At 42.1% G+C, this 27,121-nt stretch overlaps 1 protein-coding gene across 1 annotated transcript in view; it reads right to left on the minus strand.

Annotated features, from left to right (window-relative positions):
- The window catches only part of CSMD3 (CUB and Sushi multiple domains 3), a 796,050-nt gene that overhangs the window by 763,259 nt on the left and 5,670 nt on the right, over positions 1-27,121 (minus strand). The window contains exon 2 of the mRNA XM_015417873.1: positions 10,961-11,183. Within this exon, the coding sequence (XP_015273359.1) occupies positions 10,961-11,183 (223 nt within the window). The remainder of the gene's footprint in view (positions 1-10,960; positions 11,184-27,121) is intronic.

A 27,121-nucleotide genomic window follows, 5' to 3' on the forward strand; every position in this document is an offset into this window, starting at 1 on the left:
TAATTTATACCTCCCCCCCCCCCCCCAATAAGCCTGGTGTCAGACCCTGGTCCAGTTACACTCAATAACTCTCGCTTTGACAGTGATAAGTTTATTAGAGCATATGCAAGATCCAAAAGTCACCATGTTAGAACTGAAGTCTTTTGGTGGGTACAGTCTTACTATAGAAAATCAAACAGGTCCCATCCAGCCCCCAAGTATATGTCACATTCACACTTCACCTAATTGCCATGCAAGCCAGGCGAGATATATGTCCTGGTAATCTAGAGTCTGAGATGGTACAAGAATGTGCTCAAGGTCACTTCTCCTGGGAAAGTGAGAGGGGAGGTGAAGGAAATGACTTGTGGAAAAGTTGCATCTTCTAAAAACAAAGGTCTCATTCACTCCCGCACATATTCACCCCACCCTCAGGAAGCCCTCCCCCCAACCAGAATGGCAACTGGTGCAAGCATAGCATAGCAAGGATTGACACCTGGCTATTTCTGAGAAGAACCACAAGGCTGAACAAATCATAGCCTAAACAAATGATCAGGAGGGACACAGATTTCCCCAACTCTTTGTGGTAATTACGGAGAGCAGACAAGTGGCCACTAGTGGACAATGCAGCAATTAATGTGATTGGTTTGCATAATGAGTAAGTAGGGTTGCCAACTCTGGGTTGGGACATTCCTGGAAATTTGGGGATGGAGCCTGGGTGGGGGTGTGTTTAGAGCAAGCGACATATAAATTAAGGCTGCGGGCACACGGGCAGGAAAATGTGGGGGTGAAGCGTGGGTGTTTGCCCCGGGGCTAAAAACCGCAGGGTTGTGCGAGCAGACCTACCGTGGAGGTCCCGTGGAGGTCCCATGGTAGGGGGGAAGTTCCGATCACTCCACAGTCCTGTGGCGTGGCAAAGAAGCGGGGCGCGGGGCAAACGGGGTTGTTGTTTTTTTTAAACTCAAATGTGCGCATGTTCCTTTGGGTGCTTGTGCGCATCCGTGAAGACTTTTTAAAAAAAACACCTTTTTTCGAGGGGACATGGGCGGGTGCCAGAACTACCACCGGAAACGCGATCAGACGCCCACCCTTGCCCCGCAGTTTCAGGAAACTAGTACCTCCGAGGTACTAGTTTTTTACCGCACATCTTCCGCGGGAAGCCTCGGGTTCGCCACGGGAGCTCGACGCTTCCCAGATGTGGCGGTGAGATCGCGCCCGGAAAATTCACCTATCTTCCGTCCCTCTAGCGTGCCTTATGCTCCGTGTGACTGCAGCTTAAGTTTAGAATATGGCAAGCCTCTTTCTGCTAGATCCAGAAACTAAAGATAGAAACCATAGCCAACATGGAACAAGGAAAAGGTACTGCCCTATTGACCATAAAATGGCAGCAATGTCTGGCCAATCCAGGGACTTCGTACCATCTGCAAAATTGCAGGGGCTGATCTTACATACTTCTATTACTTTCCATACATGAAGAGGTCTCTGAAGTCTTGAGTACAGATAGCACCATGTAGTTTGACTGCTCTTGGCCTGTGTAGTTTGTCTATATGTATGTACTGACCTTGGGGGGGGGGGGAAGAGGAAACAACAGAGATGTCAAGTTACAGGTGAAACCGGGAGATCCCCCGGAATTACAGCTCATCTCCAGACTACAAAGATCACTTCCCTTGGAGAAAATGAATGTTTTGGAGGGTGGACTTTATGACATTGACCCCACAGAGGTTCCTGCCCTCCCCAGGCTCCATTCCCAAATCTCTAGGAGTTTTCCAAACTAGATCTGGTAACCCTGCCCCCCCCATCCTCTGCCAGGGGGCACCTGGCAACCCTAAGTTATAAAGATGCAGGGGAGAACAGATGATCAGAACAAAAATGATTTTATCATGAAAATTAATGATACAAGAAGCAAGGCTTAGGCAGAATGTAAGGCAATAATAAAAGAGAAGAAATAAATATTGCATCCGCATTACAATTTCACATACAAAAAAAAAGAGTACTCAAGGAAACGTATTCAAGCACTGTTATAAATTGTTAGCAGGACCATATTTATGCTGTTTACAAAGCAGCAGATAAAAATTATTCCTGTCAATCAATTTTTTTAATGGACTACTGTTCCATTCAACAATATTTAAAATGCATGGATAATTTACTTATACAAGTACGGTGGTTCCTTTGTCATTTGAGGACAAACTCAATTTCACCTTAAAACATATTTTCTCTCCCTATGAATATTTGAGTTCTCTGTCTGACATAAAAATAATGAATAGAAAATTGTAGGCTATTAAAGCAATAAATCTGTCGCACATGATCCGATAAACCATCCTAGCTTTACCTAAGTACATGTTTTATAATGTGAAAGTAGGCAATGCATACCTTCCATGGGGGGGAGGGGGAAAACCATTACAGTTATGAACCAAAGTCACTTCATAACCTGCCAATTAGCTCAAGAGTCCATGTTTTGGTTATTTAGAACTCTGATTTAATCCACACATCATTTGAACTGTGTTATCATGATCATTCATCTCATGGATTTTCCTGTCTGCATAGAAAAATCCAGGTGGTAAATGATCACAATATCCAATGCAAGATACAATGGTGTGTGGACCCTGTCCTTGTTTTGAAAATGGTTCTAAGCTTGTAGGAAAACAGTACAGCCCTCTTCTAAAAGTGATCCAAAAGGCCAAAGTAAATGGGACAACAGTTTAACAACATCCACACTATCTTTTCATTACAACTAATATTTGCAACATACAAACAACTGGAAAATTTTATGAGAGCTCGCGTTAGATCATTTTTACTTTTTGTCATATAATTAACAGAGTGCATGTTTCACCTTGCACATTCCCACAATAGATCTGATTTTATATTAATCCTACTTTGTTGCTCTGTCATTAGTTGGGGCTAGTCCTCACTCAATCTGAGTGGATTGGTTACTCTTTTGACTGGACCTTGTTTTAAACTGGCCACATTTTGTAACACTGGCCACCAACCTTTCTGTTTGCAGCTTTTTAGTATAAATGCATCCCTCTAGAAGATGAACACTTCATGTATCTGGGGAAGTGAGCCCTGACACACAAAAGTTCATTCTGGAATAAATTCCATTAATCTTTAAGGTGCACTGGACAGCTGTTTCATTTTGCTCTTAACAAATCAACATGGATACCTATCGGGAATGACTTGATAGCATGTGCATTTTCCCTGAGATGCTTCGTTCTTGTTGCAGTTGAGGGCAACGATGCCTACAGCATCCTCTATTCCATCTGTTAATTTACTTCTTTATCTGAAACATTTCTTAGCCACCTTTCTCCCTTGCAAAACTCAAGGTGTACAATATAAACAGTTATCCATTCACTACCCATATGCAAAGAGGTATACTGTGGTGAATGTTACCAACCACCTGTTTTTGTTTTGCACTTGTTCCATGTTCTCCCAAGGTGTGTTTCTACAATAGTTACAATACCCCCTTCTTAACATATAATTTACAAGCTGTATGTCAGCAACCCAGAAATATGTTTCTATCTGAGTGTAGGTATGGGGTGGTCCCTAAAACAACTGTTTTCCAACCTATTTGCAATCAAATATTCATTAACAAATGTAGCTGTCATACAGACCAGACAGAAAGTACAGCTAAACTCCTAAAAGCAAAAGGGAATATGCAGGAAAGTGATTCCATTTGAGCAAGATTCCTTTAGCACAAATTATGTAGCCTAGGCAGAGATATGAAATTTCCAGAAATTGTGACACCATGGGCAAAAGGGGAAAACATTCGTTGGGTTCCCCCGCACACAAAAAAAGGGGGAGGTTAATTATACATAATACTTTCATATCAAACCTAAACTTCTTTTACTGATTGAACAACATAAAACACATTATTTATAACTTAGCATACAAAATTGCACTTTGACATATTTATGAAACTTAAAACTACAATCGTCTTTTTATAAGAAAAACTGAAAGCATCCCCAATGCTTGAGAAAAAGTGGCAAACAGCTGCATCTTACATACGTCTTTAATTTTTGCCATTTGTGAGGTAAGAAAAAACAACAGTTGAAGACAGAAATCTTTTTTTGTAGAAACCAAAAGAAAATGTACTATTTGGACAGAAATTCTCACAGAGCGAGAACAGATAGAACTGCCATCATGTAAATTAACTTTGTGAAAACATTGAACTTTTTAATAATGTATTTTCATTAAACATATCACAGCTTATTAATTGTTGCCAGAATTCTTACATTTAAACAATAAAATGTTGAAAATATTGTATACGTCTACAGCATAGAAGTCTCTTATCCCCAGTGAAAGTGCATCTGTCACAGGTTTTGTATTGTTGCCACAGGAAACCCAAATGTGTCAACAGAGCACAATCTATGTATGGCCCACAAGCTGTGTATGATTTTATAAGACAGAGCCCACCTTTGAGAGATTAAATTTTAGCCAATTTTGAATATTTGTATATATTCAGTTCAGACCTACTATTTATTTCTTCCTTCTTCCAAGGCGTTCATAGTATCATCTGTTCTCCCTCTCCTGATTTCACCTTCACAATGAGAGGGCTCTGGACAGGTGACATTTAAATTTTCTAAATAAATTAACCTTTCAGATGAATTAGGCTGAGAGAGAGAGAAACCAGCCAAAGACCACCAACCGAATGACATGGCAATCTGGGATTGTGAATCTGAGACTCCCCAGTCCTAATCTGGTCCACTAATAGCGATGGGCATGGAATGGAAGATGGACCTAATTTTTCCACAGACCAAGGCTCAGTTCGTTGTCCATGAGCCTGGTCTATGCACTCACTGACAAGGACCTCATACCAGCATGCCAGGAGATCCATAGCTCCATCAGGACGGGGCTTGTAAATGCCACTTAAAGGGCACATGCATGCCAGGCAGTTTTGCAAAATGTGTGGCATGCAAGTGGAGGCCAAGCAGCAAGTTCACTCACTTCCACATGAGTGAAGTCGCCGATTTGCATGCCAGACAGCTTTGCAAAAACCATTTAAAATTTAAATGGTACAGTCCAAATGGACCATAGTCCAATCTGTTAACATGGAGGTTTGTGGTCTGGGGGTCTGTAAACCCCATGGACCCCACAAACCTCCACAGACCATCATTTATCTGGACCATGCCCATCCCACTAACTATGGCACCGCTCCTATTGTCGGTAGAAACCTACTTCTACTCATGTAGCCATATATAGCTTCATTAAATTCAAGTCCAGTAGCACCTTAGAGACTCAGTAGGCGCAAATCTAATTGATGTACTGCAGACCAATATGGCTACCCTCTAAAAATGTATAGTTGTGCATACTTCTCTGTTTTTTACTGTGCATTTGTAATTCTACACACTTGACACTCATAATTTGTATGTTGTGCTGTCTAGTTAATTGGTGTCACCTGAATCTTTTTTTTTTTTGTAGACCCCATGAATGACACTTGGAGTCTCATCACTTCTGTCCTTGCTTACTACTTTGCCTGAGTCTCTGTTGTAAATTTTATCCTTCTTCTGTGCTCTCTGTTTCTCTCTAACTGGTAGACTAAGTTGCAGTGCTGTGTGAGGCTGTTTGAAGGGGGGAAATCAATGATTCTGCGATCAGTGGTTCAAAGGTGTGTCAAAAATACTGAGCCCCTAATTTGTTCCTAATCATTTCAGACTGCTTTTGCTCAGCTGGTCAATTTAGACAGAGAAGGAGCAGTGAAGAGAAAAGCAAATTACCTGAACCTTATTGTAATGAATACATGTTTTTTTCCAGAGAACCCCTGAGGACCTTGAAAAGCTCTGGAGGCCTCTGTTTATAAAGGAAACTTTGTAGGGATCAATAAGTTCTCTGAAGAACAGGCAGACTACTAACTTGCCTGACCCCAACCCTTAAAGGAGGCACAGGATTGTTTTCATTACATCAAACAAGAAAAAAGAGAAAAGGATACAGTTATTTTAAGTTATCGGGATTCTTTTCCATTTTGCTTTTCAGCTGCTGAAGGTTGTTTTTTCCTCATATCTTGCAAACAATAGACTGACAAAACACTACACGTTAGCCTCAGTTACTAGACTGGAAGGGGACGATCATAACCATCTTCACTGCTCTTGTTGAACACCCTACAACAATTTACTTATGGTAGTTAGTCCAATACTTAAAACTGTCTCCTGCAACTATTTTTAAAAAATTGTAGGATAAACTATCCAGCCTCACACAAGTCAAGGGAGGGAAGGGAAGCAAAGAATGCCATCCTCCAGGTGGGACCTGGGGATTCCCTGGAATTACAAGTCATCTCCAGACTACGGAGATCAGTTCTCCTGGAGGATATGGACGCTTTGGAAGATGGACTCTATGGCAGTGTATCCCACTTAGCTCCCTGTCCTTCCCAGGTTCCATCCCCAAATATCTCCAGAAGTTTCCCAACTTGGATCTGGCAACCCTACCCTCTCATTCCTGGCCAGGGAGACCTGGCAGTCCTATATGAAGGACAGGTAGGAAGTAATTTGGGGTACATATGCAATAATTTGAGCATCGATTCTTATAATTGGACGTGTTAAAGTGTGGCAGAAAGATGTAATTTGCCCCATTGTTTCAATATATATGTTTTATGTGGAGAGGGATGTAACAGCATTAGACCTTGTGCATACATACTGAACAGAATGATTGTTATTCCGAATTAATTAATTAATGTAGAGGAAAACAGTATACTGATATTATTTGAAATAGTGAATTACTGAAACTGAGTATTATATTAAAAAGTCCAATATTATTTCATCATCAAAACAGTAGTTTCCCTCTTTCAGACTGCTAGTTCAGGTCACATGTACTGGTGTATAAAATATTGTCCAGTGTTCATTGGACAATCCATGGATCAAGACTCAATCTGATGCATAGCCTGAAAGGGGAGAGAGTCCCATTCAATGACTCAGTTGAGCAAGACCAAATTTCAAGATCATTCCTATGTCATTCCTATGCATCTAAGCATCACCAAAAGACTAATATTGTTGGAAATAAACTATGCACCTGTTTAAAATGAATAAGAATTAAATAACTGTTCATTACTGCATTCAAAATAAGACAGCAGATTTACCCTCAGAATTGTATTGTTAATACAACAGCAAGAAGACTGCTTTCAAAGCTAGTGATTCAAACTCATGCAGACTAGGCAGGTGGAATCAATAAAATGCACCAAATAATTCCCCCTTCTCTATGCCACTGCTCAAAAAGGTGTAAAAAGATACAATTCACATAGCAATTTTAGTGCTGATACATGTTTGTGCAACATTATACATTTGTATGTATTTTCTGCTTCCCTGAGTGTGTCCTTTTGAATTACTATCTTTAAAACCAATTTGTTTGCAAACTGAGATGCCTCCCAGGGAAGCCAAGGCTGATTTCTCAAAGGTATGTGGCAAGGTGTGCTTTCTCTGCTACTCATGCAGTTCTGCTATATGCACGTTTGTAACAAAGAAAAGAGCCCATGTTGGAATACCCCTCTATAGTGCTTTCTCCTATAGAGCCATCATGGGTCTGTTGGGTTTTTACACCTCTTTTCAGAGGTCTCTTTTCACAGGCTGTCCCCACAGAACATCCAAACTGTTCTTTAAACTTAGCCGTCAATGTACTGGTTGTTTTAACTACCTCCTAAATGTCGAGGGGGGATTCGCCGTGGATGACTGCTAAATGGGGTTAACATATTTTGAAAAGCAAAAATGAGGACATATTTCAACTCTGACAACTTCAAACAAGTGATCACTATGACAAATCTCATTTTAAATACCCTGGCTACATAAGTTCATTTTAAATACCCCTAACTATTCAAGCTTCCAACCCAAAAAGAGGACATTTTCATCAGTTTTTTTTAAAGAGCCCAAAAGACGATAGACATCAAAGAGAGAGAGAGAGAGAGAGAGAGAGAGAGGAAATGCCCTCTAAAAAGAGGACATCTGTTAACCCTACTGTTGAAACTAGGGTTGTCATTTGTCTGGGGACGGGGGCTGGGACTCCTGACCTTGGGCTCCAAGCCCTGATTGGTTCCTTTGCTGTGGCAAGAACAAGAATGGAAGGTGTGGAGCAACATTGTGATGGAGCAACACTCTAAGAATACCCCAAATCTCTAAGGTTTTTACCATAGAGATTGGGGAATTCCTGGAGCCTCTTGACTAGAGTTCTGGTTACAACTAGAAGTGACATCACACCATGTCACTCCACCCCCATTTTTCTCCAGCTGGAGCAAAGACAGTGCCTGGCAACCCTAGCAGAAAAAGGAAACAACATGCAATTTTGCCTGGTCGGGGAGGGGGGGTGTCACAAAACCATCAAGTTGTTCTTCGCCCATGCCATTGGAACATAATGCTCAGTCAGTGTCTTCAAAGCACAATCTGTGGGTGCTTCAGGGCCTGGTCAGAAAGGCTAATGCAGAAGAAAATTCAAGTACATACACAGATTATGGGTTTCGAGGTTCACAAGCCTGTTGACAAGTGTCAAGTGTTGCCTCTGTATTGCCACAGCAGCACAGGTATGGATGGCATACAGATGTGTAACACATCTTTAGCCACCATGTATATGCATGTGACAAAAGCAGGCTGAGCTACACACATTTGCACAGGTTTTAAAATTGTGTATACATGTTAATGTGTGATATGTAACTGTAATAAACACATTTTGTAGAGCTCAGCTATATTTAAAAAACCCTTTGTCCAACTAGCAAGCTAAGCTTGAGTTATGAGAATTCAAACTGAGGCTGATCAGTCTCACAGGGTTGCTGCAAAGATACAGTGGAGGAGGGGAACCCAAGTATGCCCCCCCCCCGAGCTCCTTCATGGACCAAAAATGGAGGGGGGGGAACCAAGTCTGTTCCTCAGCCAAAATCAGTGCTATTATCTCTACATTTTATAGTCATATGTTTGATGACTTAACAAATGAATGTGTGAACTGAATCTGTTGAAGAATGTGGTGATACACTGGTACTTCTGTAAAAGACTTTCAGCAAGCTTAACTATTAATTAAAATTTGTGAAATTTCATTTCACACCAACTATTAGAAATGCTAACAAAATGCCTCCTACTAATCTCGCAATGCACCTGATTATACATAGTGTACCATTGCTGCTTCTAACATACATTTAATTCAATGATCCAAAAGGTGAAGTATCTTCCTTAAAAGGAAAAGCTAAGGGTTAGAAAACTGTTGACTAAGCAGAAGTATGATACAGGTTGATAAAATTACTCACGAGGAAAAGAACACATATAGCAATAACTTTTCCTCCCTTTCCCATAACACTAGGAACTCACAGGCAGCCAGTGAAGTTGATGGGCAGAAAAAAGGAAGTGCTTCACTCAAAGAGTAATTCACTTGTGGAATTCACTGTGCCACAGGACATTATGGTGGCTTTAAAAGGGAATGAGGTGGCTTCAAAAGGAGATTAGACAAATGTATAGATGACAGGTCTATCAATGGCCATTAGCCGAGATGAATAAATGGAATATGGATGTTATGAGGCATTAATTATCTGAATATTAGCAATGACAGTTCCATGCTGTGTGTGTAGGCCTTTCCAGGGATATTTAATTGGCCACGGTGTGAAACATAATGTTGGAATTCACTGCCACAGGAGGTGGTGGTGGCTACAAGCATGGATGGCTTCAAGAGGGAATTAGATAAACATATGGAGCAGAGATCCATCAGTAGCTATTAGCCACAAGGTATAGATAGGAACTCTGGGGCAAGTGATGCTCTGTATTCTTGGTGTGTGTGTGGGGGAAACAGTGGGAGAGCTTCTAATGTCCTGGCTCCACTGATGGATCTCTTGATGGCACCTGGTATTTTTGGCCACTGTGTGACAGAGAATTGGACTGGATGGGCCATTGGCCTGATCCAATATTGGCTTTTCTTATGTTCCTATGACTGGATACACTGTTGATCCAATCTGGCATAGCTGTTCCTGCATCCTACAGTCATTTTGGAGAGCTTAAAGTACTTCATGTACATTGTCTTGTAGTGATCATTACCAACAACCCTAAGTATTATCATCACACTATTACAGAATGAAGACTGAGGCACAGAGGTATGCCAAGGCCACCAAGCATGTTCATGACACAAGTGTAATTTGAAACAATTCCTAGCTCAGTCCCTTGGTCGATAAGCTACTCCATCCACAAACAAAACAGAGTTATTTTCAGGCAGGTACCACAAAAGAGGGTGGCAAGTAGTGTCAGTGGCAAGAATATATGCAACAATATCTATATTGACCAGAAACAGATCTCCAAGGGCCCAGACAGAGGACTTTCCTGCTTCTACCTGAGTATTTTTTAAAAATTAAACTAGAGAGACCACACATTGACTGTGGACCCCTGGGCATGCAAAACACATGTTCTAACACTGATGTAACATGATATACAGTACAGCTACCCTTTGGACAGACATGCTTTCTCAAAAACTAATGGATTAGATTTTGTAGATTCATTCCACATGAGCATATGAATCTGCTTTATCCTGAGCCAGACCACAGGTCGGTAAAGGTCATGATCATCTACTCTGACTGGCAGTGGCTCTTCAGGGTCTCATATGGAGATCTTTCACATTACCAGCTACCTGATCTGATGAACTGGAGATGCCAGAGATTGCACCTGGGACCTGCATGCAAAGCAGATGTTTTAACACTGAGACATGGCCTTACCCCCAAACTTCCACCAACAGTGGTGCTTTCCTCTGGCCCAAAGTGTCTTCTGCCAATGCAAGAGGTCGACTGTCATTCGAAACTAACCCACTATATTTACATCAAAGCAATTTTCAGTGTGAAGTCAAACAGGCAATGTTGGTGAGCTTCATTCTATCATAATAGTCTGGTACCCAGCTTGTTGCTACAGAAAATAGTGTAAGCAATATTGTTGGGAAGAAAATGAAAATTTGGTTCTGCTATTGCTAGCCATCTTTGCTATTATCACACAGATATTTGAATCAAATATACAATTTTGACAAGCTGAATTTGATAGGTAGCTGCATTATTTACCTTGTCCTGAAGTTCGTAGGATGAGGATGCCCATCATATAATGATAAATAGTCATATTCTTCTTCTAGAGCAAAAGATTGAAATACTATCTGTATTCTATTTCTTTCTTCTGCAATTATTACCCATGTACAGTTTGCACCATTTGGATATCCATATGGGAAGCCGGGGCTTTCTATTGTACCATTAAGTCCTTTTAAAGTTCCACCACATGTATAAATAAATCCTGAAAAACAAAACAAACAAAAGAGTACATTAGAAAGGCACAAACATAAATATACCAGCATGCAAAGTCGTGAATGAAATACCGAACCCAAATTCACATTTTGATTCCAATACAGATGCCCCCTCTGTTGAGCACAGGTCAACCAAGAAGTTTTTAGCCACATGCAACAATAAAATATAAGGCACGAAAACAAAACAATAAGCATAACATAAAAACAATAAAACATCCTAATCCAGTTCATTGACTTGACTATCAGCTGCATGCCTCCCCATCCATTACTGAATAGCCAAACCAAATATTGTAATGCTAGGATACAGTGAAGTTTGTTTTGACTACAGTTGCGGTATAATGGCTAGAGTTTTGGACTAGAAATTGGGAGACCTGGCTTCAAATGCCAGCTCAGAGCAAAACAAGACACATGTTGGGAGTTTCGTGTTCTGTTTAGCTCAACAGGGTGACCAAACTGTCTGGGGAAAATTCAGGCTGGGGAAATGGTGGGGGCGTGAGGCTTGAGACACCTCCCCAGTGTACCACAGGGCTGATCGAAATCAGACCCTTGCAAGCCTTCCAAGTAAATTCTAAACACAGAACTCCCAAGCCATGAAGATCACTGGGTGACCGTGGTTAGTTACTCTTTAGTTCACAGAGTCCTTGCAACTAATATCGAGGATGAGACAATCATCTATGCTGCCCTGAGCTTCATGGAGGAAGAATGGGATAAATACACTAACCTGACACTGAAAACTGCTTCAAGTCATAACATTTGCCACCCCTGGACTATTTTTAGGAATGGCTAAGGCTGCTGCTGTACTCATATCCATATTACTGGACAAAACAAGGACTTGGATCCTGGCAAAAAAAAAAATCTGCAGATAGAAGCAATTCTGTCCACAGCCTCCTCACCTCCCCATGCAGACCCAAATGCTGCTGCTTGGGTGGGGCAGTCTGAGGTCTGTCACAGATGGGGGGGGGGTGTCAGCAAAATTGTTTCCCATTCTGTCCATGAAACCTTTAGCCGGGATCCAAGCCCAGGTCTTTCTTACCATGGCAAATCAACATAAAGAACAAAAAGGGTCGACCCAACTGGAGCGAAGAGATGAAGGGGGGGGGAATATGGTGCAATGGGAAGAAAAATTTATTCCAAAATATTAATAACCTCCTCACACATTTCCTGTTAAGCTTCTTCAGGGAGACTGAGTCATATGTTTAAAAAATGAAAGAGAAAAGACAAAAGTATCTGTCTCTCTTTATTTTATAAAAAAATCATGTCCTTTGTATATGCTCAGAAGTTCTGTCTTTTTAGACATATTATTGTTTTGGTATGTTTTAACAAATAGTTAAGAGAACCAGTAAAAAGATCTTTGTTAACCTTCCCCCCCCCTTTTCTCTTTCATTTTTTAAACCAGTGTTTGTCATCCCCTTTTTGTCATCCCAGCTAATGGGTCTCATTTCCTTGTTGCTCTAAGATCAGGGCATTGCATTTTGCGAGCCTCCCTAGCTCACACAATTTAAATTCTAACTGAACCCAACCATCTCCTCTCCTTATGGAACTGTGAAGGATAGTGCAGTACATCTGTTTCCCCCCTTGTAAAGCTAACACTGTGAAAACTGTTTTCTTCCAGTCCTGTTGGTATGATGAGCTGAGAGCTCCACTGGGGCTATACCTTAAGTCCACTTCAAAAACACAGGTTAGAGCAGAATGCTGTGACCTAGTTGTTAAATAGAGTTTTCCAAGTAGAAAGTGGAGCACATTACACCGCTGAACACTGGATACTAATAGGTTCCTTAAAGTGTTATTATTAAGGAGTAAAACCCTAAACAGTTTGAAACCTGATTGCCAAAGAGATTGCCCTTTTCTTCACGCAGTACCCCTGCAGTCAAGATAAACAATTATTAACTCTTAGGACAAGGAAAAGACCGTAGAGTTTTCACAAGGAGTCAGGCCTTGACATTGCCATTTGGCCCCCACTTTCTCAGTCCACTATAGATCGAGCTTACAAAGCTACCTCCGTGTGACATACAAATCCCTTGATTGGCTTTCTTACTCAATATTATTGAGTATCTCAGGGTGGAACTACAGATAGTGCATAATTAAAGACCGCAAGCTAAGCTTTCCTGCCACTTCACATCTTTTAGAGCACAATACGTTTCAACAGCAATCTCTGTGTTATTCATTTATTTTTTATTTACAAACCTTAGATCCTGCCTTTCTGCCCAATCAGAGCCACTGTGGCTGTTACCGGGTAAAAGCACAATATTATAAAACACATAGCAAAAAAACACAACACCCGCCAACTTTGTGTGTTTTGGCTAGGGTTGCCAGGTCTGATCAAGGGGCCAGTAGGGGACTGGGGAGCATTTGAGAAGTGGACAGAGACATCACACAATGTGCATACATCACCCGGAAGTGCCGTAGGCACACCAGCGACATTGGGAGTGACACTCTGTTTTTGGGCAAAACTCTATGGTAAAATCATCCTCAAACCATAGAGTTTTGCCAAAAAAAACCCCAGAGCATCACACCCCCACGTCACTGATGCACCTACGTCACTTCCGGGTGATGTCAGTGCATCACACATGATGTCACTGTTTGGGAGGTGGGGGGATTTCCTCCTGCCAGCCAGCTGGCTGCCAGCGGGCAGGAGCCCACAAAAGGAGGGAATACCTGCCCCATCTGGGGAATGGTAACTCTAGTTTTGGCCTTCAAGTTGCAGCAGACTTAGGGCAGCCCCATAAGGTTTTCAAATCAAGAGATGTTCAGAGGTGGTTAGCCATTGCCTGCCTCTGCATAGCAACCCTAGATTTTCCTCAGTGGTCTCCCATGCAAGTGCTGACCAGGGCCAACCCTGCTTAGCTTCTGAGATCTGACAACCTCAGGCTAGCCTGGGCTATCCAGGGCAGAACAAAAGTGAAATACATACATAAAAACACAGAACCATAAATGAGAATATAGCATTGATTCCTTTAATTTAATTATTTAAACCATTTGTAATGTACCCTTCTACCTTGAATCAAGATGAAAGGGGCAGCTACCAAGGCATGGACAATTGACTCCTGTATTGCCCTCTATTGGCAGTGCTGGCCACCTGTAGGAGTCAGAGGCAGGCTATAGGGCCCTCCTCCTTCCTTCTCCGCTATACCCAAGCATAGTAGAGAAAGGGGGGGAAGAACACTCTGTCCCTGTATGATTTTCTCCAGTTTGCAATGCTTTAGACCACGAAAGGGGTAGAACTGGTTTTCCCATAGACCTTTCAACTCTACCCACATTTGCAGACTGTCAGACTAGCTGAAGGGGTGGGGGTGGGGTGGCTTTCAAGACTACGCAGGCAGTTGAAGTGCAATTATATGAACACTTACCTGGGAACATTAAACATGCACTGTGATAATTACTTCCAAGTAAACATACAATGAATTACATTGATGATCCTTTTAAAAAAAATAATAATAATCCCTATTCGTATTCTTTAAAATGTGGGTAGCAGTGGTAGCTGTAAAAGTAATTTTAAAAGGGAATGCCGTGTCTCAAAAATTGACAACAAACTGTCTGGCAGTTGCTGTTTGCAGTATCCAAAAAGGATCTTGCATGAGAATTCTGTATTGGCAATGGTAGATGTCTCACAACTCTACAATGTACCCTTTCTACTCTGATGCTGGAGCACATAATGGGGTCTCTAATCCCACCTCTAATTCTGTCTTTGACTCATGGAAGGTTCCTGTGAAAGCATGACATCATCACACTGGAGAAAACACAAATATGAAGAATATCAAAGTTTTAAATCCAGAATGGGAAGATGTTTTGCAGTCACTCTTTAAGGAGGCAAACTCCTGCTATGGCTTAGCTGCATACTATGCCTTAGCTTCCTCAGGCATCACAGAGGAAAGGCCATTGTGAAACAAATCTCAGAAACTGATCCAGGAGGGTATTCAGCTGTGCACCTTAAAATCAGGCCTAAACATGCCTAAGCAACCCACACATATTACTTTCAGCATTCGGTAGAGACACTGACCAAAGAGCAGGACCCAGTTTTTGTTCTGACACAGAATATTGCTTGTGCCAAATGTCTGAACTCCGATAGAGAATTTCTCAATAATTATATTTCAAATGTAGGTGTAGAGCCCAAAGAACATCTGTAAAACGGAGCTCTTTCGCCAGGCTTTTGAGTAGGAGTCGCCGCCACCACTATTCCATCTTCGTCATTTTTACACCATCGCACCCACCACCACCATTCATGTGGGTACCATCGGGGTGCGACACGACCCTGGATTGAGAAGGGATGACAGTGCTAAGTGAAACGCCACTGCGTGGATTCCAGTCACATCATAGGCGTAATCTTCGTGGGGGCGGTGGGGCTTCAGCCCCCGCCGAAATTTTCAGGAAAGTGCTCAGCCTCCCCCGGGAGTAGAGATTGGATTTATACCCCGTCCTTCACTACCTAGAGGTGTCTCAGAGCGGCTTACAAACTCCTTTCCCTTTCCCTCCCCACAACAGACACCCTGTGAGGTAGGTGGGGCCGAGAGAGCTCTTGACAGAAACTGCTCTTTTTCAAGAACAGCTCTTATCAGAATTACAGCTTGCCCAAGGTCATCCAGCCAGGTGCAAGTGGAAGAGTGGGGAATCAAACCCGGTTCTCCCAGATTAGAGTCCACGCACTTAACCACTGCACCTAACCCTGAGCCCTCGGGGAGGATGGGGTATAAATCTAAGAAATAAATAAATAATTATAAAATCCAGTATTGCAACATACAAGAGTGATGTGTCTCCCAAATCAGAACAGATGATGTAAATAAGGTAGAATTCTCCAGCATTTAACCACACTGTAGATAGATCCACACATATGCAGAATAGACTTGAATTTGCAAACTTTGTTCACCGTGTTTCATTAGTTATAACTGTAAAAGGAAATGTTGGACTTGGCAGCACTAAAAGAAAATAACGCATGATGCTGATGTAAAGAATGTACTTGACAAAGCATTAACAGATGCCAGTGTACCACTGGATAATTTGTAAGTGTTGCAACAGATGGAGCATAAGCAATGGTGAGAAGAATGGAAGGCCTTATTGAACTCTTGAAAACTCATCTCAAATGTTCTGAGTTTCTTCCTGTTCATTACATCATCCATCATTAATATCTTGTTGTCAAATGCTTCAAATATGTCAACGTTATGAAAACAGTTCTGGCAATTGTCAGTTCATCCACTTGAACAGGGGGACCACTCATCAGTTCAAAGATTTCATTGAAGAGCTAGATCTAGAAGACATACCCACTCATCTCTTTTTCTACTGCATTGTGAAGTAGCCAGTTATCAGGCAGTGAAGTCTCAAATAAGTTTGTGGAACTGTTGGAGCCTATTAGTACTTTCCTTAAAGAGGATGAACAGCACAGCACAATGAAGAATGGATGCAGAATCTGAAGTTTTTCACTGATATTACACATCATCTATAAACTCTCAATTTGCTACTCCATGGGAAAGATGGAATTATTTTTGAACTTAAACAGACAATCTTCAGCTTCCGGAATAAGATAAATCTTCTGTAAACAGACATAGTATCAAGAAATTTGAACTACTTGCTCCTTTTCTAGAAGAGGATAACCATGCCTCCTCAATGTTAAGTGGTAGATTAAATTTTTAAGGAATTTAAATGTAAATTACAAGTGTAAATTGAGCTGCAGTGGCTCAAGTGGTTAAGACGCTGAACTGCAGGCTGTGGAAGGTCAGTAGTTCAGCAGTTCGAGACCCGAGCTGCTGCATGACGGAGTGGGTTCCCATCTCTAATTCCAGCTTCTGCCAACCTAGCAGTTCGAAAGCAAGAAATTGCAAGTAGATAAATAGGTACCACTTCGGTGGGAAGGTAACAGCGTTCCGTGCACCTTGGTGTTTAGTCATGCCGGCCACATGACCACGGAAATGTCTTCGGACAGCGCTGGCTCTTTGGCTTTGAAACGGAGATGAGCACCGCAACCCTAGAGTTGGACTCGACTGGCTTTCAAGCAAGGGAACCTTTACCTTTACTTTTACTACAAGGATTGCTTGATGATTTTCTGGCCAGGTTGAAGACTTCCAGATGTTAACATCTGTTTGCCTTTCTTGTAAACTCATTTATGATTGATATAATCAGTGATGGCTGTCCAAGCCATAAAACCACAGCTACAGAAACACCCACTGTAGTAATGGAAGTATTAGGATTCCAGGAGGACCAGGTTCTCAATGTGTTGAATGTGTATCAGAGCTGAGTCCTAGAAGAAACTGTGAGGAACAAAGAACCCTCAACTGAAAAACACCTGATGTGCGACTTAGGTTTTGGCACAACATAATACTGTCAATAACTGAACCCTGTGATGAAGCCTGTAAAATCTATACATTTGCAAACAACCATCTAACAAAAGTTCCTTCAGCCATACTGGACTGACAACATAACAACCAAATTTCGAAAGACTGTCTACCACCTTGGTTTCTGCTTTTAGCAATGATGAGTTGTGATATAGTAAGCATAATTTTAACATTATTTTGCATTTACATAGAATATTTAATGCATGTGCAATGCTTGCATGTTTCTTGAAACTCTTGAATTGTTCAACACTGTCATATGTGGCTAAGCAGATATAAAATTTCAACCATGCTAAACCCCATGCCTTTCTCCCCTGGGAAAAACAAAATGGTGGTTTGAATACACCTAACTCTGGTTATATTTACAAGGCAGTTGCCAAGATCCCCAGGGACACTGACAGATCTACAAATGGGTCTCATCAGAATTGCTTTTCTGTGCGATAGGTAAAATATGTAATCTGCTGTCAGACAGCAATGAACGAGAATGATAGGGAACTCCTAAATATACTAGTTCTATAACTCCATGACCCATGGTTCCAGAAAAGCTGATTTCCTCCACAGTCTTGGAAAGCAACTCGTGACAGGCCCAACACATGAATGCATGAAAAAGGACACAGGTTAGGGTAAAGCCTATTCTTATTCTACCATTCCACTGAGCAAAGTTTGTTCGTTCGTTCGTTCATTCATTCATTCATTCATTCATTCATTCACTCATACTCAGGGGTCATTTTGTAGAAAAAGAGCTAGGGGAACTCATTAGCATAACTCATTAGCATATGCCACACCCCCTGACATCAGGGGCCCGGCAGTGGACCTGCAAGGCCAGCGGGAGTGCGAGGAAGCCCTGCCAAGGCCCTCCCTGGCCCCAGGCAGGCAGGGGTGGGGAGAGGTGGGGAGGAAGCAACTTACCCTCCCTCTTCTCCTGCCTCCTCCTGGCTGAATGAGGGCTGGAAGCGGGGCGGCCGGAAGCAGGGGGCGGGGCTTCATCATGTGCCCCGCCCCCTGCACCTCACCCGGGGGAACTGCGTTCCCCCCCGAAATGACCTCTGCTCATACTCAAAGGGCTGCCATCAGGGTCCAAGTGTAGTAAATGTGGCATTTGCCCCGTGGGGTTCCTCCGGGTGTAGTCCTATTCCCTGTGCTATTTAAATTTTATGAAAAACACTTTGGAGAAACCATATAATGTTGGAACTGGGTGTCATTAATATGCTGATGACACCCAGCTCTAAATTGGTCTACCAAAATCTCCTGGTCCTGGTCCTGAAACATTGAAACTGAAACCCAGCAAGACAAAGATGCAACACCTACCTAACCACCTCTCCTTCTATGCTTCTAGGGTGGGATATAAATCCAAATATATATAAATAAAATAAATAAATATGAGCAGGTCCTTCTGCAGATGCAACACTGTATATGGGCAACAGCCACCCATAAACATGCATTTTCTGTTGTGGTCTTTACCTTGTATAATGGCCTGCCTGAGGTGGCCAAAGACACTTCCATTCTTCTGTCATTGTGTAAACTATGTAAAATGGAATGGTTGAGGAAGGCCTTTTTATAAAGATAATAGAGCTAACCAAATATTATGGGAAGGCCCTTTTATCAAAGAAACAGAACTGTGAACTATTCCACTGTATACACTATGTATTATTTGTTTTCTGTATGTATTATCATACACCCACTGCTTTGTTCTTATGTAATACCATTTGCTGTATTTTTAATGTATCGTGTCTAACATTTTATGCTTTATTTCAGATTTCTGTCATCCTAGCGCTATTGCATTGCTTACTAGAGGTCTCTTCCTATCAATAGCATTAATTTAATCTTCCTTGAATCTCAGTGAAATAGGCAGATTATAAATAAATTATGCAGATAAATATCTAATAGAAGTTTGACAATATAACTCATTTTCATAGGCCTCCCTCAAATCTGGCTCACTGTTTTAATTGTTTTCAGCAAGATAAAGAGGTCTGGGTACATTTTCTACCACATGGGTCCCATTTTACAACACACCTCCCATTTGTATTCAGTGTATAAATGGCCTGCTACTATTTGTGTTATTTTGGAGTGGAATGCATCTTAGGCATTACAAGTCCCTATGAGCTATCGCACAAGAACCATTCCTGTATCAGTGCATACCAGGGGTGTGCATTTGGATCTTCACAAGCCAAAAATATACCCAAAAATACCTTATATGTATTTTTCAAGTATATTTCAGCATCCCAAAAAGTATCCAGGATTTCTGAGAAAACTGAAAAAAATCCTGAATATTTTCGGGAACCGTGAAGTTAGAGGAAAACAGCCATGAGGCAAGGAGACTGCTCCTCACCTTTCAGCTGTTTCTCCTTGTACCTTCTGCAGTCCCTTTAAAGTAGTCTGGTTTAAGGGACTGCAGAAAAAAATCATGGAAAACAGCTGAGTGGTGGGAGCAATGTGCTCCCACTGCTCAGGTGTGTTTTGAGGCTTTGCTGCCCCTTGAATTTTCCCCCTGTTTTTTTTCCCCCCCCCTATCTTGGGTCTACTGGACTCAAAAAAAAAAGGGGGATTTCTGAAAAATCCCAGCTCCAAATACTTTGCCAGTATTGAAATCTGGGATTTTTCAGAAATCACAGTTAAGGGGGGGGGGGCGGTTTTCCAAAAAACAAACAAACCGCAAAACAGAAAAAAAATATTGTACTCCCCTAGTGGATATTCAGTCACCACAAAAATTCTCCCTGTTTCCTCTCTGGTACCTCATTGTTAAATTCCCTATGAAATCTTATATGTTGTTATTTATTATTTAAATCTGACTGAATTGGTTAACTCCATAAAAACCTCCGGGACATGCTTGGTTCAGGTATCACCTCAGAATAAAATTTAAATTACTCATGAAGAAGGATTTTAATTATTTACATATCCTGTACCTCAGGGTCCTGGATAGAAGTCTCTGATTTTTGACAGACAAGTGGGCTCCAAGTTTTGTTTAATTTTATTTTTAAAGGAAGCTAGTGGACTCTTCTGTGCATGACCTTTTGTCTCTGGCATTTCTGTTGCTTTACACTGGAGAAGCTAAACAGGCTTCCAGCTAGGGATGTGCAAAAAATAAAATAAAATTTGGCCCATTCACATTCTGCAGAATCAGGCAGAATCAATTTCGGCTGGCAGTAAGACTCCCACATGTCAGTTTCATCATTACTAGCCAATTTGGGAGTCTTTTGGCCAACCGAATGTCAATTTCAGTCCCATTATATCCTATGGGCCATTGAAGTAAATTGTGAAAACATAGGGTATATTCTGGGGGGTGGAGGGGAGGGGGCTTGAGGGAGAAACTCCAAACTCTCAGGGTAGCTGCTGGAGCCTCTCCCCAAGGTACCAACCAAGTTTGAAGAGCATTGGACCAGGGGGTCCAATTCTACGGGCCCTCAAACAGATTTTCCCACCATAGAGAACAATGGAGGGGATAGGGGCAACCTGTTTGGGGGCCCGTAGAATTGGACCCCTGGTCCAATGCTCTTCAACCTTTGTTAGTATCTTGGGGAGAGGCTCAAGCGGCAATTCGGCGGCAAGTGGATTCAGAACAGAGAATCTGTATCGGCCTGCAGCAGCCCGAAAGGGGTCCGAATGGGCCCCTACTTCCAACGTCCCTACTTCCAACATTGCTTGTTGGCCGTTACTCCCCAAACCAAATTGATTTGTGCTTAGGTATCTGTGATGCTCCCACTCTAAAGGATCTGTCTCATTGCCTTCTCTCTTGCCCCCACTTATAAAAAAGAGTTTAGAGCCAAATCTCTTGCAGCATCTCTGAAGGACTTTAACTTTCCTCCCAAATAGAGAAGCAGATTTTTCTTATCATAGATACTTACCTGTTCACCTCATATAGTGTTGTCATTTGTCTTAGCAGTCAAGAAAATAGAAACCAAAGTTGTATCTGTTGGGTGAGATGTTTATTTAACTTGATAAGCACTTTTAGGTTTGGTTGTTTTAACAATGCTGTTTATGATTCAGATTTTATGTTCTCTATGACTGATTGTAACGGCCTTTGGCCACATACAATAAATGCTACTACTACTAACTTCAAACACGCTCTTCATAGCAAGTTAAACCTTCTGAACACTATAGAACATTGACTATCTATAACCCTCCCTGAGTTTTCCCCAAAAAATCAGAAAGAAAAGTGTAATCTATTTTTAAAAATCTTGGTTCAGATGCATTCAGTCAAAAGGAATGTCAGCGGCTATGCTGGTCCTTTAGGGGGGAAAATCCAAGCATCTGCAAGATCTCTAGTAAGGTGGAAAGCAGAAGAAAGAAAGAAGAAAAAATGGTGGTCCTTATATTAAGCAAAGCTGGAGATTAATTCTAGACGGTACATTGCTCTCCGCCTTACAAGGGCCCCATGTGTTCCAATTAGTGCTAAAGACAGATCCAAATAACTGCTGGCTTTTATATTTTCAAAGGGCGAGCAGCCAATGTTCCTTTATTCCTGCATTCTTTGCTGCTGCTTAGGATATTTTTGTTCCACTGAGGGACAGGCAAAATGTCTACTGATTTCTGGCTGATTTGCTGTAGATTCTCAAAGGCTATCGACTCTATTCCTCAGCCAATATAGCTACTGCTGATTGGTTGGCTGCACAGGGGAACAGCTACACAATTTTTAATTTCTTTCTTCAAGTGCTCTTTTCTCTTGATGATCTTTTTAAATACACTTTTCCTACACAATCTATTTCACTCCTCTTATGGACATATTCTCTTTTTGGGACTTGACCAATGCAGCAATACCCCCCATCCCAATATAAGAATATCTCCATGGCTATAAATCACCATGCCCAAAGAGCTGCTTTATAAGACTGCACGACGTCCCTGCTGACCCCTGGAACATCCCCCAAATCCCCCTGCCAAAACAAAGAGGGGACCTAGTGGTAGAACATATGTATTACATGGAGAAGATCCAAAGTTCAAGTCCTAGTATCTTCATTTCTAGACTGTTCTCTGCACAAGACCCTTAAGGGCCATTCAGTGTACACAGTGCAATGGTTTGACTCAATGGCCTTCTTAGATGTCATCCATATGTTGAAATACTGCTAAAATATTTTGAAAAGCAAAAAAATAAAACATACTTCCCAACTGACTCCTACAAACAAGTGATCACTATGACAAATCTCATTTTAAATACCCTTACTATTTAAGCTGTGATAATTGCTACTCACTAAGAATATTCCTAACCTTACAACACATTTTCATCAAGTTTTTTTTAATGAGACCATAAGAGGACAGGCACCAAAAAAGAGGACATATTCTCTAAAAAGAAGACATCTGGTAACCCTAGCTGAAATCACCATAGGTAGAAAGGGAGAGGAAGTGGGAATGAGCACACAGGCCCTGGCCCCATCTATGTGTGACCAACATGATGTCTATAAGCATACAAGGTACACCTGTGAGCGCCACATACATAACTAGGAATGTTCAAAAAGCAGCTTTCCAGATCATAAGGCTGGAGTCTTCATGCCACTGGCTCCTGTGAGGCAGAAGCTTGTTGACCTTCCCCCCATAGCTGTGAACTCACAGCAGTGGTGGCTCCCACCTGCTTCACATGGCACTGCCAGAGGAGTGGGGGAGCTCCAGCAGGGTGGTACCCCCCCTCCAGTGGCTTCAACAGCCAAGCAAGACACCCTTGCCTGCGAAAGTAAAGCATTGCACTAGGTTGAATGAGGGCCCAAATGCAGTAGGGTCAAGTGGTCCCCAAGGTCTCTGCATGCTAATGTCTGTACTCATGGTTCAGTGGAGACAGCCAGTGAGGGAGCAAGTAAACTTTAACAAAGAGAGCCAGTCAGGGGGAAAGAAGCACGTAGTATATTTTGGGGGGACTATACCACTTTCCCATGACATTGAATGACCCAGGCTTGCCCAAACTCATCAGATATTGGAAGCTAAGCAGGGTTGGGCCCTTGTTAGTATTTGGATGGGAGTCCAGCAAGAAAGTTCAGGGTCACTATGCAGAGGCAGGCAATGGCAAGCCACCTCTGAATGTCTCTTGCCTTGAAAACCCTACAGGGTCGCCATGTCAATTGTAACTTGATGGCATTTCCCATCACCATACCATTTCAGAATGGAGATATGGGGAATTACATGGCTGAATAGTCCCCCTTGCACAGTTAAAAAAAATCCTGCATGTGAAGAACTAGAATTGTTATCTTTCCAGCATCCAACTTTCCAAATCCCTGACATGCTTGTTTTCCAAGGACTGGGAGTCTTAACCTTTTCTCTTTACTCCAATCCATGAGAAAGCAAAGTGAAAACAAAACACAGCAAACATTCTGCAAAACCATCCAGAACAACACAGCCAAGCTGAACAATGATATGTAAATTCATTTGATTTCCATAATCCATTCTGAAAGCAGATTTGGCAGTTTCTATTTTTAGAATAATGCAGGGTGTTTTAGCGCAGATTTCTAGGCTTTCCTTGCTTTAAATGGCTCAGAGTCCCATGCATTGCAATGAAGGAGAATCAGAGTCTATTACATGTAGTAAGAGCTCCATTTTAGTTTTCAGTGGTCAGGAAGTGGGCATAGGGAGAGATTTTCCGGGCGTGATCACACCGCAACATCTAACCCGTGGCCAACACATGGCGTACCACCGAAAATGCACGATAAAAAACTACCTCCTTGAAGGTACTAGCAAATGGTTTGCCACATGCTGCCTCCGGACTTCCTCGGTGTGATTGTGCCGGCGCACGGCTTTTCCCTCCAACCCCTTGTTGACGCGCAGGCGCAGAGGGAAGGAACCATGGCGTGCCACCAATGCGTGGGATCACGTTCTGGTGGCTCTAATTGCGGCAGCGCAAATAGCCTTGCCTCCCCCCGCGTTATCCGGCCCATGTGGCCGGGGCCAACATTAGACCAAAGCACAATAAGATCCGATGCAGATGTGCTCAAAGATGGAACTACATAAACTTGGAAATCGAATCAAATGCACAGTGCTGTCAAACCACAAAAGGCATCATAATGCAGACTTGTCATTTCAATAAATTCCTTAAAGTGGCCACATTGCCATTTCATTGCAACTTCTTTTCTTACTCATTGACTCTTACAAAGTTCTCTAAACATTACTGGGTCCAGGTGCAGTCAAGTCAATGCAAACTACCTTCAGACCTCTGTTATTGATATTCCCTGACTTCTTTCTTAGCTACATCATAAAGCTACACCAGAGGAAGCTGCTTACGTGCTGAACATGTCCTCCAGTCCATTGCTCATCAACTTTTTAACAGGAAAATTTAAGCACAGCAGAAGATGGGCTCCATTACCTTGCTGCTGCTAACACACATTTTGACAGTGTACTAAGCAGAAAAGGAATTATTTGCACATTCACACACACCAATTGATCTCTCAGCATTTGATTATACAACAACACTCAATGTTTCATGGCTGAAGAGTGAAATGACCACACTGAAAAAAATTGTGTTAGGTGAGGTAACAACCTTGGGGCTGCTCATCTTCATAGCAAGCCTCACATACGAACAGGGTTACGTCCAATGTTCCCTCTAAGCTATGGAGTCTTGTGAGCAACATTTCTACTTTGTGAGCTATTTGCATTAAAGCTGTGAGCGAGTGATTTGGCTACTGCACACATTAGTTTGCTCCGGAGCCGTCCTTCCTGAGCTAAGACAAAAATGTGTGAGCCGGAGGCTAAAAAACTGCGAGCTAGCTCACACTAACTCAGCTTAGAGGGAACACTGGTTACGTCCTGGATTTACTGTTTTGTATAGACTAAAATATAAGGATGATCTGGCTGGAAGATTAGGTTTTTGTAATGAATCTGGTATAATTAACAAGACGTTTTCCCAGAGGAAAGGGGAGGAATTCATATGTTTTATTTAGGAAAAAATGTGATGCCACCCAAGGCAGCTTACAAAATAAAAGCAATAAAACCAAAGTGTGGTCTTTTGCAATGTAAATACTGTGTGTGTTTTATTTCTCTATTTTTATCGCAGAGTTTTAAATGTTGCAAAAATATAGGCCGGCAGAGCACAAAAAAGGAGGGCTGGATGGGTGAGTGAAGTGTGATAGGACTGAATGGCAGCTGTACCCTAGGGGGCAGATTTGATTGTTTTGTTAAGAGAGAGGCTTTGAGTGAGAGTTTGTCTATGCGGTGTGTGCAGAATAGTGTGTGTAGAGAAAGGAGCTTGAGTGAGGTGCTATAGAGGTTGAGAGAAATCTGCATTCTGTGTGGCCTAAGTGGCAACTGAGGAAAATAAGGCTGTGTAGATTTTATGTGTAGGGAGCTGCGGTGGCTCAAGTGGTTAAGACGCTGAACTGCAGGCTGTGGAAGGTCAGTAGTTCAGCAGTTCGAGACCTGGGTGCCACATGACGGAGTGAGCTCCCGTCTCTAGTTCCAGCTCCTGCCAACCTAGCAGTTCGAAAGCAAGACATTGCAAGTAGATAAATAGGTACCACTCAGGTGGGAAGGTAACAGCGTTCCGTGCGCCTCGGCGTTTAGTCATGCCGGCCACATGAACATGGAAACGTCTTTGGACAGCGCTGGCTCTTCGACTTTGAAATGGAGATGAGCACCACAACCCTAGAGTCGGACTCGACTGGCTTTCGAGCAAGGGAACCTTTACCTTTAGATTTTATTAGCCTGGGTTTAGGGTTGCCAGCCCCCCCTCCCCCGCCACAGGAGGGGGGTAGGGGGTAAGATTGCCATATCCAGGATGGGAAATTCCTGGAGATATGGGGAGGGAGCCTGGGGAGAACAGGGACCTCCGCAAGATACAATGCCATAGAGTGCACCCTCCAAACCATCCATTTTCTCCAGGGAAACTGATCTTTGTAGTTTGGAGATGAGCTGTAATTCCAAGATATCCTCAGGTTCCACCTGGAGGCTGGCATCCCTAGGGAAGTTAATCTGTGGGGAGGATATGAGCCTAAGTAGCAAGTAAGGAAAATTATCTGTGTGGACGTTATTAGCCTGGCTGGCAAGTTCGGAAGTTAAACTTGGTTTAAAGTGGCAATGAGAAAATAAGCTTGTGTGACTAGCTATGTCTATTTCAAGAACCATTACTCTTTTGTTCCTATTTGAAACCATTACAGAATCCATTATGCTGTTTTACTTATAAACTCTATTCCTGATTAAGAAAAACAACTGTTTATTTTAAAGGATCCCCTTTTACCTCAGAGGCACCTCCCATGCGCTGACTCCTCTGCCATTCTACCATATACAACTAAGCCATCCTTTCTGAGGGCTCCAACAAAGACTTCAAAAGTGAGAGCCTCTGGTGGCAGTGAAAATAAGGAAGGCTAGGAGGCAGCAAAATGCACATCCCCTCAGAAAACTACAGAAATGTACCTTTACATAAGTTAAACATTACACACACGGCCGCATTATGACTTTCATGGGCCCTAGGCACTTTTGCCTTTGTGGGCCCCTCCCACCATAATAATATCAGTATTAAAAATTGTTTTGATATAACTTGAAATACTTCAACATTTTAGCCCCCCCCCCCATTTTAGCCAAAATTGAATAGGTTTTCATGGGCCCTAAAATTTCATATTTTTTTTTCTCATGTGAGGAAAGAATTAAAACATTTTCTTCGACTCTAACATTTCCTTTTTTCTTCTTCTGATTTTAAAAGGAATTAA

Source organism: Gekko japonicus, unplaced genomic scaffold (genome assembly GCF_001447785.1).
Source record: "Gekko japonicus isolate JY-2015 unplaced genomic scaffold, Gekko_japonicus_V1.1 scaffold449, whole genome shotgun sequence".
NCBI lineage: Eukaryota > Metazoa > Chordata > Lepidosauria > Squamata > Gekkonidae > Gekko > Gekko japonicus.